General features: G+C 47.1%; 3 protein-coding genes across 3 annotated transcripts; 2 read left to right on the plus strand and 1 right to left on the minus strand.

The window, feature by feature from the left end:
• Positions 1 to 383: 383 nt before the first annotated feature.
• RhiXN_03138 (Sugar (and other) transporter) lies at positions 384 to 2,470 on the plus strand (the record flags this gene model as incomplete). The annotated part of the gene is made up of 10 exons (XM_043322955.1): positions 384 to 526; positions 586 to 836; positions 908 to 993; positions 1,043 to 1,142; positions 1,192 to 1,319; positions 1,394 to 1,499; positions 1,532 to 1,804; positions 1,856 to 1,940; positions 1,992 to 2,269; positions 2,328 to 2,470. The coding sequence occupies 10 exons, from the start codon at positions 384 to 386 to the stop codon at positions 2,468 to 2,470; spliced, it is 1,593 nt and encodes a 530-aa protein (XP_043178451.1).
• Positions 2,471 to 3,000: 530 nt separating this feature from the next.
• Positions 3,001 to 10,207, plus strand: RhiXN_03139 (dynamin GTPase; the record flags this gene model as incomplete). Its single annotated transcript, XM_043322956.1, has 22 exons — positions 3,001 to 3,231; positions 3,286 to 3,349; positions 3,399 to 3,430; positions 3,484 to 3,503; positions 3,554 to 3,699; positions 3,767 to 4,060; positions 4,114 to 4,177; positions 4,240 to 4,253; positions 4,310 to 4,353; positions 4,400 to 4,523; positions 4,573 to 4,601; positions 4,651 to 4,673; positions 4,720 to 4,759; positions 4,811 to 4,868; positions 4,917 to 4,942; positions 4,995 to 5,022; positions 7,125 to 7,397; positions 7,452 to 7,998; positions 8,049 to 9,613; positions 9,673 to 9,872; positions 9,937 to 10,065; positions 10,115 to 10,207. The coding sequence occupies 22 exons, from the start codon at positions 3,001 to 3,003 to the stop codon at positions 10,205 to 10,207; spliced, it is 4,044 nt and encodes a 1,347-aa protein (XP_043178452.1).
• A 292-nt stretch (positions 10,208 to 10,499) lies between these two features.
• RhiXN_03140 (uncharacterized protein) lies at positions 10,500 to 13,299 on the minus strand (the record flags this gene model as incomplete). The annotated part of the gene is made up of 7 exons (XM_043322957.1): positions 10,500 to 10,739; positions 10,792 to 10,996; positions 11,045 to 11,457; positions 11,505 to 12,688; positions 12,747 to 12,832; positions 12,899 to 12,996; positions 13,054 to 13,299. The coding sequence occupies 7 exons, from the start codon at positions 13,297 to 13,299 to the stop codon at positions 10,500 to 10,502; spliced, it is 2,472 nt and encodes an 823-aa protein (XP_043178453.1).
• Positions 13,300 to 13,384: the final 85 nt, after the last annotated feature.

Genomic DNA, 13,384 nt, shown 5'->3' on the forward strand with positions numbered 1-13,384 from the left:
CGCTTCCTTTGCCGCATGGGTCTCACTCTCAGGCCCCAGTTGGTGAGGTGAACAACTATAGCCAAAGGCTTGGCTTATGCCAGTGATCGAATTGGTTGTGAGGCCAGAGCCAGGCGACACACGTTCAAAACGCCATATGTGCCAAGACACAGGGATGATCGGACCGGAAGCAAATAATACGAACGTGCGTGGCTATAAAGCCTGTGAGTGGCTGCTCGACCGGAGTATATGCGCTACGATCAGATGTGGAGTAGTTCCAGGCACTACGCCTTGTTATTATTGGGACCGCCTGTCACCCAAATGCCGAGCACAACCGAAAATTTGGGTGAAATAGGATATAAATTCCACAGGCTGAGGGCTTGAGAAGATAACGCCGTCTCATCATGTCCACTGCAGTCGACGAGAAGCACAGCGCATCATCCAGCTCGTCTGCCAACAATGTCCCAGCTGGCAAGAATCCCAATGCTATGACCTATGACGAGAGGCGGCGAGCAGCCCTGCGCGAGGTTGATGAAGCCAAGTTTTCGTACGTCCTTGGCATCACCCATATCCTCTCCTTTTAGGCTAACGAGTTTATTTATCTAGACGGTTTCACGTAAAGGCATGCCTAGTTGCTGGTGTTGGTTTCTTCACCGATGCATATGATATTTTCGCCATCAACATTGCGGCAACTATGTTGGGCTTTGTCTACGGCAAGGGAGGTGCCCTCAACGCCAACCAGGACCTCGGTGTCAAGGTTGCCACTCCTGTCGGCACACTGGTTGGTCAGCTTTTATTTGGTTGGCTCGCAGATGTTGTCGGTCGTAAGAAAATGTATGGTGTCGAGTTGATGATCAGTGAGTGCCGATTTTAATTTTGCTCAACCTGAGTTAATTTTGGCGTAGTCATCGTAGGAACGTTTGCCCAGGCTTTGTCCGGCTCTGGCCTGCGGTCGGTATTGTCGGTGCAATTATCGTCTGGCGTTTCATCATGGGTGTCGGTATTGGTGGTGACGTGAGTTACGCGTATTATTTTCTCATACAGCACACTTACATGCAATTAGTATCCGCTCTCTGCAGTTATTACCTCCGAGTTTGCTGCTACTCGTATTCGTGGCCGTATGATGACCGCTGTCTTTGCTATGCAGGGTTTCGGTAATTTTAGTAAGCAGTTACATATCATCCTGTTAGGATTCCCCTAACCATACTTTAGCCGCTGCTCTTGTCGCACTTATTGTCACCGAGGCATACAAATCCAGTATCATCAATGGACCTGCAGACCTCCACAAGATTGACTACTGCTGGCGCATTCTCATTGGCCTTGGTGCTGTTCCCGGCTGCGTTGCCCTCTACTTCCGTCTCACCATCCCCGAAACCCCTCGTTTACTATGGATATCGAACGCAACGTTGCTCAGGCTGCCAACGACGTCAGCATCGTTGTGACCAACGCCAAATACAAGCACGATCCCGATGCAGTTATCGAGCGTGTTCAGGCTCCCAAGGCTTCATGGGCTGATTTCAGTAGGCATTTCGGCCAATGGAAGAATTTCAAGGTCCTATTGGTGCTGCCTATGCTTGGTTCGCGCTCGATGTTGCATTTTATGGTCTTGGGCTTAATTCATCGATTGTGCTCACTGCCATCGGCTTTGGTAACAGTACCAATGGTAACAAGCAAGTTGGTGCCTACGAGACCTTACACAACGTCTCTGTTGGTAACTTGATCTTGTCTGCTGGTGGACTCATTCCTGGATACTGGGTCACCTTCTTGTTTGTTGATTCCTGGGGCCGCAAGCCTATTCAACTTTTGGGCTTCACTATGCTTACCAGTACGTTTCATTCCGATCACGGCAGAATAGATCTCTGACCGATTTTTTCAGTCATCTTCATTTGCATGGGTTTCGGCTACGACAAGATGATCCACACCACCAGCGCCGCCAAGAAGGCATTTGTGTTCCTATACTGGTAATAATCCCGTCATCTAACAAACTAGAAACGAACTAATTACTTAAACAGCTTTGCCAACTTCTTCCAAAACTTTGGTCCCAATACCACTACCTTCATTGTCCCCGGCGAGGCCTTCCCCACTCGCTACCGCTCCACCGCGCATGGTATCTCAGCCGCTTCTGGGAAGCTTGGCGCTATTATCGCCCAAGTCGGTTTCGCTCGGCTTAGGGATATTGGTGGCAAGAACGCATTCATCAAGCATATCCTTGAGATTTTTGCCTTGTTCATGTTGACTGGTCTATTCGCGACATTCCTCATCCCCGAGACCAAGGGTCGTACCCTCGAAGGTTCGTTTCCCTGCCTTGCTGTTAACATAAGTAATCCTGAAAGTATTTCGATATATAGATCTTTCCAACGAGTCACAAGATGGATTCGTCTCAGGAGGCGCTGGTCCTCTGGAGCTTCGGGACGGCGTTGTGGTCGATCCTCGCACCGATCGCCCAGTTGGTGTTGTACAACCTGTACAGGGAGCTAACGCTCAATACTAGCTAGTCTCATAAAACGGTAGAATCTCGTTTTTTCCATTATTATTCTTCCACCACTTGATATGCCTGCTATTTTGATACCGTGTTTGTAATCTAATATACACAGGATTATATAAACATTTTCACTCCAAATTTTAGCAGCCTGCTCTAGTAGTTCACTCATAAGAAGGCAAGCGAGGCCGTTGCTATATTACCTGAGTACCACCAATGACGCCAACCGACAAGGGTTGTGGTAAATTTAAACCTAGGCCTAACTTGGCTTCTACCATCAGCTATCGGCCATCGACCGAACCAAGTCCGGCCATCGGGATTTCATTATGCTCTTCGGACCTGACTTCCTATCAGTTTATCTCTTTCCCGTACACGGTTCTTGACAGGACCGCTCCCGCTCGGCTTCGGATACGTAATATTGGAGCTCTATTTGGATAAATTACACGGTGGTAATTTCCAGCTACAACGACCACAAGTCCGAAAAGTAAGAGCAGGTTAAATAGAACACTAGCGTCTTGTAACATTTGAACGACGCGTTAAGCATGGACTCCAAAGTGACTCTCGAGGGCTCGGTACCAATCACCCCCACCGTATCTCTGGATCATGATCCTCGACGAGAGAGCGTCGAGATGACCGTGTTCAACAGGTCACATACCGAGGCAGACCAAATCAATTCACCCAAAGATACAATCGTCTCAACTCACTTAGATGATACTGCCGCGCATCGCAAGGAAATGATCGCGATGGCAGCAGTATGCTGGACACAATTCATGGTATTTTTTTTATTCGGTGTTTTCATGGGTCGGATATTTACCATATGCGGATAGGCAGGTTGGAATGATGGTACGCTTGGCCCTTTAATCCCAACTATTCAGGAGCACTTTCATGCGAGTAACTCAGTGGCTCAAAACCACATTTAACCGCTAACTAATAACTTTAGATTGGGTTTATGATTGTTTCTATGCTCTTCGTGTCCGCATGTTGCGGTTATATTATCGGAGCTATTGCCGTGATCTATTTTACAGACAGATTTGGGTTTGGTCGAGTGCTTATAGGAGGTTCGCTCTTTCAAATCGTTGCCTATTCTATCTTAAGCACTACACCACCTTTTCCTGCCATGTGTGTGGCATTAACGATCAACGGGATTGGCATGAGCCTCCAGAATGCACAGACGAGTTCCCTGGTTATTTCATTGACCAGGAATCCGGGTACAAAAATGGGAATGATGCATGCGGCCTACGGTGTGTTATGATGAACATATAATCAAAGCATGGACTTGTTAACAATATTGGCGTCTTATGTTTTTAGGCGCTGGGGCATGTGTTTCACCACTGATTGCTACACAGTTTTCTCAAATGCCGCGATGGTCATTTTATTTCCTCGTCTCTCTCGGTCTCGCGGTATCCAACACTGTTTCACAATCTCTCGTATTTGGTTTCCGCACTCTCCCAGAGATGCTTACGAGCTTTGGAATTCCCGAAGTGGTGCATACAGCCGATTCGACTCAAACGAGCAAATATAGACAAATCCTGAACATAAAGGTTATATATGTCTTGGCCTTCTTTGCATTGCTGTACGTTGGAACTGAGGTCACTATCGGAGGTAAGGCTATATCTAGCACGTACGAAACCAATAATAATAAATCGCATACCCAGGCTGGATTGTTACTTTCTTGATCGAGAATCGTGGGGGAGGGTCTTCATCTGGATACGTATCAAGGTAATGATCTCATATATAATGGGATCGGGGTCATTGCTAAGTTTGAATTTGATTGTGTACAGTGGCTTCTTCGCAGGTATGCATGTGTTCCGAAAAGCGGCGCAGTGCTCCTATCTCAGTTTGAAACATCAGGCTTGATGCTCGGACGACTCGTACTCTTATGGGTGAACCAAAAGGTATGTTAAAGAGATTTCCGGTTGCTCAACTAATCAATGTTACAAGCTTGGAGAACGAAGGGCAGTTTACCTATATTCCTGTTTGATTATCGGCCTCGAATTCGTCGTTTGGTTCACGCCTTCGTTGGTCCTCAATGCTGTTGCCATTTCGATCGTTGGACTATTACTAGGTTGGTAGCCGAGCTATCGAGCAGCGGTTGCTTGCTAATATTTTTATAGGGTATGCTGCTATATTACGTTATTTATGTGTTTGTCTGATCAAGTTCCAGTCCATTCTATCCTATTCTTATGAATCAGTCAGGTGGATTCGTACCTGCGTGGTGAGTACATAAGCTCAGAAGTAAATGTTCTCAATTGTTTACCAAGTCCAAAGGCTTCTGACTGGGGCCATCAGTTGGATTGCAAGGTATGTGTATACAACCTGATACCTTTAATGAGGCTGATACGTGTATTCCAGCTCCGGGATGAGTGGATCCGCTATCTTTCCATTTATCACTGGTGTAATAGCCCAAAAAGTAGGAAACGTACCTATTTTGAATATGAAAACTGACAGGCGATTTTAGCATGGTGTGCAAGTCCTGCAACCTTTGTATGTTTGTTTTGAAACATCGATTATGTGTCCCGAGCTAATCTACTTTCAGGATTGTTGGCTTGTTGGGAACTATGGTAGTAATATGGGCACTAATTCCTCGGGTTGGAAAAAAGAAGGAATAAATCTCAAAAGGACTAGTGCTGCTTTACTTGCGCATGTTTTGCCATATTCGGCTATATTTTGTTTCAGTCTTATAGATTATGATTGTTTGATTAGAGATAGGCTAATCGCATACTTCAAATATCTTGCAATCACCTTGAAATGTCTTAGGTCGGAACCTGGCTTCCGTCCGCTGGATTATCCCAATTTGCGTACGATGCGTACACCCCCAAACTTAAGATGGAAATTGCTCAACGTAGGGAAGCTGAAACGATGTGTTAACTTTGTTCCTCCAGCTCACCCTGAGTGTCTTGTAAGGACAATATTCCTCAGGAGTGCTCCCGCTACCAGTATAGGGCGGAGAACATCTGGCTTGTGCTTGAATTTGAAGGCGATGCAATTGGTCCAAGGCAAGGTTCGGATTTGGCCCATGGATTGTTTGGGTCGAGATCGCTCCGTCGAATCTGCCCTGTGGCTTTTAGGGGCGCGTGCCACAAACCCATTACGAAATTCCCTGAAATTGATTGCACTCGTTTCTCAGTATCCGCTTACTGGGTACTACTGATCGGTCAACACCCCCGAAGGTGATCGATGGGAAGATCACGGATGCTTTTCGGTTCGTGATTAACCAAGCTGGTCCCGGATTACACAGGTGGAATACTGGCACCAAAATAGCGAGTACTGTAAATTGAATGCCGACGAATATGTGGATTCGACCCAGCGGACGTGACCGGCCGAAGATAGGGTTAACATAACGTCAATGTCGAGGGCTGCTCAACTCAAGTCGAAAAGGGAATATCGTTTGCCACCGAGCTGCAGTAGATCCCCCTGAAAACTTAATCGTTGCCCCATTAGAACATACTAGATGGCATCATTCCGTCCCAAGAAAACTAGAGATTGACTCCACAGTAAGGTCGGGTTCGCTTAATTCATCGGGCGGACTGAACCAGCTGCGATGCTTGCGCATTTCTGGAGGAATGTTGGGAGCTTCACTAATTCACATGGTTTTCGTTTCCGCAGGTAACGATGCCAGGTATCGCAACAAGTGGTAAAGTGTGAGTTCTATAATATTTTATAGTCAGCCCATTCCGATAATCCATGGTTTTGGTAGTTGGCTTTTCCATTAAGCGACTCGGAGAGTTCCAATCAATCTCTTAGTTTCGGCATCACTGATGGTTGGAGGTTATTTTCGTGTACCCACGCCACTTATAACATTAATTCGGCCCTGTGATCACCTTCGGCAATTCTTGATCTTTGCTTTAGTCAAGTACTGCTCTTAGCGAGGTGAAGGTACTAAAGCTTCTCTCATCTTTAGATACGCACGAAGAGAACCGATTAACTGTAACTTATTCGAGATCAGAGCTCTATTCCTGAACAGGTGCCCCTACTATAGGAGCTTGTACAGATGATCGATGAGTAAGTGTCAAATTCAAGAGAGTTACGAGCTTATACGCATTTTACGAAATAGTCGTAATGATATAGATACATCTCTCAGGCTAATCTAATTTACAGTCATCTACCCTCAGAATTAGTGCCGCCAATTGCATAGAGCTGCCAAAATATCTAACTTCCAGTATCTAAGGGAAGTCCGACTATCTATAACCGACCTGTGAAACCAGTGGTGTCTCAGTTATTCGCTTTTTCTCCATGATGCAACATTGCATATAGCCTATCTGGATCTACTGTGTTCTCGAGTCCTTCGACTTAGTGTTCGAATGCGTACGGTTACATTCTAAAAGATTTATATGCTAAACAACAACTGATTTCAGCGTCTGGAATCTGAATTGTCGGCACCCCAAAAATCTCATGAACATAATGGTGGATAACTATGTCCCGTTTAATACTGAGGGGTCGTGATGATGGCGAACTTGAACATGATTAGTTTCATGGGGATAAAATTATTCAATTTTATACAATCGGATTAGTAGCTTCAAGCACACAACTTGCCAAGTAGTGAAACTCATAAGATTAATCAACGGAAGTGTACTTGGTCTGTGGAAGCTCCACATCACGTGATTTGATCAAATTATCCATGCGGCTCGGGGTTTGCAGAGGACATCGACGATGCTTTTCTCTATAGGCTTCCGGCGTCGCGTCGCGAACATAATACGGCGAGGACAACCGCCAGCGGTCAATGTTCCACAACTACAGGCTACTTTGTCTACCTCCGCGCCACTCCGGCCGAGGTTGAACATTCCCGCTCAGCAGGTTGCCGATTCGATGCGCCAGATGCATGTACGCGCAATCTCTTACACAGCACTGCCACGCTTTGTGGCTCGGGCATTCAGAGTCCCTATTGCTGCTGGTACAGTTGGTGCTGGAGCTCTGGGATACGCAAACTACCGGTTTGAAGGTGCCTGCAGTCTTTCATTAACCATTCTATATGTACATACTAATTTCGGCACAGAATTTCGCAAGACATCAACGGCATGGATCTCTGAAGCGCAGGAAACTGCATCTCAATTCTTGGGCTCTACATCCGAAACAGCATCAAAGTTATTTGGTACGGCATCCACAAGCGCATCTGGGTTATTGGAATCAGCTTCAGAAGGACTCGATGGCATAAAGGCTCAACTTGCATCAACGGAGCTACCCTCGTTCGAAACACCCCAGTTCATGAAGGATTTGATAGCGTCCATAGGCGAATCGAGGCAAGGCGAAGATGATCAAGGAAACACACCTCCAGGAGGCAACGATAATGCGTCTGCTGTCGCATTGGCTGCAGCTATTGCTGTCACGAGTTCTTCTCCCTCTGATTCAGATGTCAAAAGACGTTCTTCGGGTGGTGGCGCACTCATGAACCTTACCCGTAACCTCATCGAAGTTCGCTCGATCCTCCAGACGATTGATATGGGTGACGATCTCACTGTTCCTAGCATCGTAGTCATTGGAAGCCAAAGTTCTGGAAAGAGCTCTGTTCTAGAAGCAATTGTTGGTCACGAATTTTTGCCCAAGTAAGTATTTCTCGAAACAAAAACAGAGTATTGTTTTAAGTTCCATTCAGGGGTAATAATATGGTCACTCGTCGCCCCATCGAGTTAACGCTTGTTTGCACTCCGGATGCCGCCTCTGAATGGGCAGAATTCCCTGCTCTAAATTCAGGCCGTATTAGCGACTTTTCTGTTATTCAAAAACAACTCTACGATATGAATATGTCCGTTCCGGCTTCAGAATGCGTTTCTGACTCACCTATTCAGCTGAAGATCTGTGGTCCTAATATCCCCGACTTGACTATGATTGACCTTCCCGGATATATTCAACTTAGCTCCATGGACCAACCCGAAGAACTTAAAGACAGAATTGCCGGGCTCGTAGAAAAGTATATTCGTCCTCCAAATATTATCCTGGCAGTATGCGCCGCTGATGTCGATTTGGCCAATTCGCCTGCTCTCCGTGCATCTCGCAAGGTTGATCCACTGGGTCGTCGTACCATTGGTGTAGTTACCAAGATGGATCTCGTCCCGCCCGAACAGGGGGCTACTATCCTCTCTGGAAACCGCTATCCTCTACATCTAGGTTACGTTGGAGTTGTTACCAAGCCTGGAAAAGGTGACTACTCGAGCCCCAAGAGCGGCCAGCCTTTGCTCATGGGTGCTGTCCAGCACCGAGAGGACGCTTTCTTTGGCTCGAATCGCGAACATTACACCGGCAGTCTCATGGTTGGAACCGATACTCTACGCAATCGGCTCGAAGATGTGCTCAAATCGTCACTGTCAGGAGAGCTTCACAATATCACTAATCGTGTACAACGCGGACTTGAGGAAGCATCGTATCAGTTCAAGGTACAATATAACGATCGCCGCGTTTCCGCAGAATCATATGTTGCCGAATTGATGGACCAGCTCAAGGCGAATTTCAAGGAAGCAAGTGCTCAATTCTCGAAACCTCAGGTTAGGGCGAAACTCAAGGCAATGCTGGACGATCGCGTACTCGGAGTTCTCGAACAGATGTATTGGACCGACCCTCGCGCGGAGGAGCTCAATAAGCTTACGGCTGATGCGCGCATCCCCAACGCGGCGGCTCTCGATACATACTGGCGCTACAAGCTTGAGGCTGCTTCTTCTTTGCTAACCAAATCCGGCGTTGGACGCGATGCGACTGCGATGGTCGCTGACGGTATCAAAGGTCTCATCGATGCACTTGCTGGAACTTCCGGTACTGGCCCCTTCACCCACCACCCCGGCGCTGCAGCCCGTCTTGAAGAACTTGCCCACGAAATCCTGCGTAGTCGCTTGTCCATTACCGCTGACCAGGTCGAAAATGCCATCAAGCCGTTCAAGTACGAGGTCGAGGTCGATCCTAACGAATGGGAGCATGGTCGCGAAGGAGCGGTTGCAGCCCTCGAGAAGGAACAGGTTTTATGCACCGAAAAGCTCAGTGCAATCAAAAGTCGGGTTGGTGGGAACAGAAGGCTGAACCAGCTTCTTACATACGTAAAGAATTTAGAGGCTCAGGAACGAGAAATTGCTGCTAGGATGGCCATGAAACGAGATTCGGGCCAGGAAGTTGAGCAAGAGGTTCCTTCAATCATTGATAATTACCGGTACAACCCTGCCCATGTGATTGATGGTGAGTGTTCAACGTTGAATATTGGTGAGCTTTCGCTCAAGTATCTATGGTTTGAAAAGCCCGTCATGCTCAGCTTTATATGGATCGAATTGCGATACTGAAAGTTCGTACTGCTATTCTCAAAGGCAAGAGGTGCCGCACTGGGTTGGAAAACGATGCGTTCTGTCCGGAAGCCTTCTTAAATGCTGTGGCGCAAAAGCTCGCATACACTTCCGCAATGTTCCTGAATATAGAGCTACTTGATCATTTCTTTTATCAGGTAAGTATTGAATAGCACAAAGTAGCGTGCACTTCTATCGTTCACATGGCTGATGGCTCCACAGTTCCCACGTGAAATCGACTCCCGGTTGATGTATGATCTCGACCGTAATGAGATCGTGAAGTTTGCTAGGCAGAACCCGAATATTAAGGCGCACTTGGATCTACAGGAAAAGAAGGATAAACTCGAAACAGTATGTACTCATCCATTTTATTGAGTTGCGGGATTAATCCTGCGAATAGGTGCTTTCAAAGTTACAAGCAATTGCCAGCATGCGCGGCGAATCCGAGACACGTCCAAGAAGGCAAGCTGGGCTCTTCAGAAGCTTCATCTAAGTTCAATGCGATGGAACAACAAGACAAGCGAGTGAGCCCAAGTGTACCGGAATGGGCGAATTATTTAATGGGATGGTTTTTACTTGGTACCACTACTCCTATATTTTGTTTGCTAGGGCGGCGCCCTAGTATATGCCACTCAAGTTAGAAAATCACAGATACAAAACGAATATGAACGTGTACGCCATTGATACGATTATGATGAATACACAAATGCACAGTTGAGACAGCGGGATTAGATAAATAAAAGCGTAGCCAGATCAAGTTTAGCTAACACGCGATATCTAATATCTTAATTTTCTTCAAGCATCGCACTTATTCGATTAATAAGTGCTGAGTATCCATTGGCCGAGGAAGGGTCGAGTGATTGAATGCGTTTTAATACTCCTGGCCATGTAGAGTATGGCGGAGGCATCCTACGCGTCTGAACCACAAATGTAAAATGTTCCATCCCGCCCAAGTGGACGAATTTCACGGTATTATGACCTTCCCGAATAAAGTCACTGATATCCACTGATTGATTTGGCTCAATCTGCGCACCTGGTGTCAGGAGCAATTGAGATGACTCGTAGTATGAGACTTACAAACGGCGGCGGGGAGAGGAATAATCGCACGTTACGATCCTTGACCTCGTCCTCCGCATTTATAAATGCCCATAATATGCCCCCGTCCGGCCAAGTTCGGGTTTGTGCGTTTGGTGTAAGCTCGTGTAGACCTTTACCCTCTGGTGAATGAAATGCATCCTTTGAATAGCATGCAAGTTCGACCGTTATCAAGTCCCCGTGAGAACTAAAAATACATTAGGCTGATAATAGTAAGGCAAAGTGGGCCACATACCCTGCTGGTGTCACAAATCGGGCTCTCCACCGCTCCAGAGAAGCCATTATGGCCGGTGAGATCGAAAACTCTACAGTTTCGGAGCTCAATCTCATAGCACCGGTTACGGAGCAGAATAATGTCGGTGGTTCTTTCGGGGGCTCCCGCACATCTATATGTGGGAGGTGTATTTTGTGGCTCGATTGTACCAATCTGTTCTTGTAATGATCCACTATCCTACGAGCGTGCCCCATTTTATTGTATATGTCAATCACCTCCTGGTCGCTCATTTGATCGAATCGCTTTTCTACTGCGTCACGCGTTTCAGAAGGTTGTATTGAGAGATAGTGGGCAATTAAAGGTTCTTTTGCCTTCTGGCGTATGTCAGCCCGAATATGTGGAGGCAATGGGCTGGAGCTAGCGACAAGCTGGGTCTAATGGCGTAAGTAAGCCAATCTCATGCTGAAAAAAACCATTTTACCTGGTGATTCACGACAGATACGGGATATGAGACGGATGAAGGTTGAAACGTTTGGGGTTTTGTTGGCTTTATCTGACCGAAAGACCCTGTAGGCTTATCGTCAGGCTGCTCGGATTGCCTGATTGACCCAGTTGGTTCAGATGGGTCCAATTCATCCACTTCCATTTCGTCATCGCTGTACTGTATGTCGATAACATCCTCATCCAGTGACAGCAGAGCAGGTTCGGTTGATGACTGCTTGGGCAGTTCGATAGGGTTAGGACTAGTCGCTTCCCCGTCACCGAGTTCTTCAATATCAATAATATCCTCCATTGAAGATTCATGGTGCTTCGGGGGTTGGACGTTTTCATGACTGGCGGGTAGTGTCCGAGTACTGGTATCCTCTACTTCGAATCCAGGAGCACCGGGCAAGAGTTCCTTCGGCTGAGCTATTGAAGGTCCTCCGGACTCGCCGATATTTGGCCCAGCTGGGGTGTCCTGATCGTTTACCGGGACCGCTTGAGTTTCTGGAGCATTTGCAGAACCGGGCTTGGGCAAATCCTCCAAGTGAGCATCGTGGCTCTCCGCTTGTATTGAATCTTCGCCTTGCCACTCTGATCGATCCAACGCTTCGAGTTCATCCCAATTAAGGTTGAGGTCCCAATCTTGTTCCTCGGAAAGTAGAGCGCCTGGTATAGTATCCGAAGCGGGAACAAGAACGGCGTCTGTAACTGGCTGCATGATAGGTGGCGTTGCCGATTGCTTGGTGAGTGTACCTTGGGTCTCAACCTGAGATTTAGTCTGAGATGGTGCCGAGAGATGAGGTAGCTGAGGTAGCTGCATTCCACTGATCGCCTGTGGTGTTGTGTGATTCGAATTTATTATGGGTCTCACTAGAACCATATTATCCGCTGGGAGTGAACTTGTGCGTACGGCATTGTCTGGTTGAGTGTATGGTCGCATATGCGGAACCTCAACCCCACCCTGATCAGCATAACCTTGAGAAGCCGTACGAGGTGGCGCCGGTATTGTTTGAAAGTTGGCAGGTACAGCAGACATATGTTGCTGTTGCTGTTGTTGCGGAGGGATAGAATCTTGTGCTGATTGTGAGGTAGACCCACGACGTTGCTCCATCGGAATGCCTCGAACTTCCCCAAGCCTACGTCTGAAACTATAAAGCCCATTGTAAAGTATTTTACCTCGATCTTGAATAAGGGTGAGTAAGTAATACCAACATACCCTGACGAACAAAACTGGACTCACTAAGGGGATCTTGGTCCGCTGGCGTATTATATCTGCTTTGACGGTGCGGAGGGAACGCTATTTCGATTAATTTGATGTAATCTTGGCTATGCGATATGCCATTCCGTAAATACGCCAACGACAGCCGTTCAGTTGCGCTAGGGGTTACTCACAGCAAATATTCAAACTCCTTTTCACTGGCTCTCACCCAATTTGGCTCAGGGATCTGGCTCCGGACGGTGTCTACCGCTCGGACCGAGTCGAAGACAGCCTGTGTTCACGTCGGTTAGTAATGATATCGCTTGAAATATGAAAACAAGATACTGACCTCCAGCATGCTAACAATCTCCGGGCGAGCTTGCTGGTAGTAGGCACGGTCGTCAGTGACCCATACCGTTAGAGCAGAGACGGTCTTTCTCCAGTCTTGTATACGCTTAACCAGGCTGGCATGATCTCCAAGGACGGTGCGAGGCTTAAGAGTCAACTCTTCGATAGTCTTTCGAAAAGAGCGAAAGGTAGCCAGATTTGCCTGGTGGACACTATCCGATGTTCCACGACCAGAAGAGCTCGACATTAGAGGTACACCAGGCTACGGCTTCACCCTTGTTACTTAGAATGGATAGGTTGGTACCCGAGAAAAATGAGGTTCCAATCGTACG

This window comes from Rhizoctonia solani, chromosome 3, assembly GCF_016906535.1.
Source record: "Rhizoctonia solani chromosome 3, complete sequence".
Lineage (NCBI taxonomy): Eukaryota > Fungi > Basidiomycota > Agaricomycetes > Cantharellales > Ceratobasidiaceae > Rhizoctonia > Rhizoctonia solani.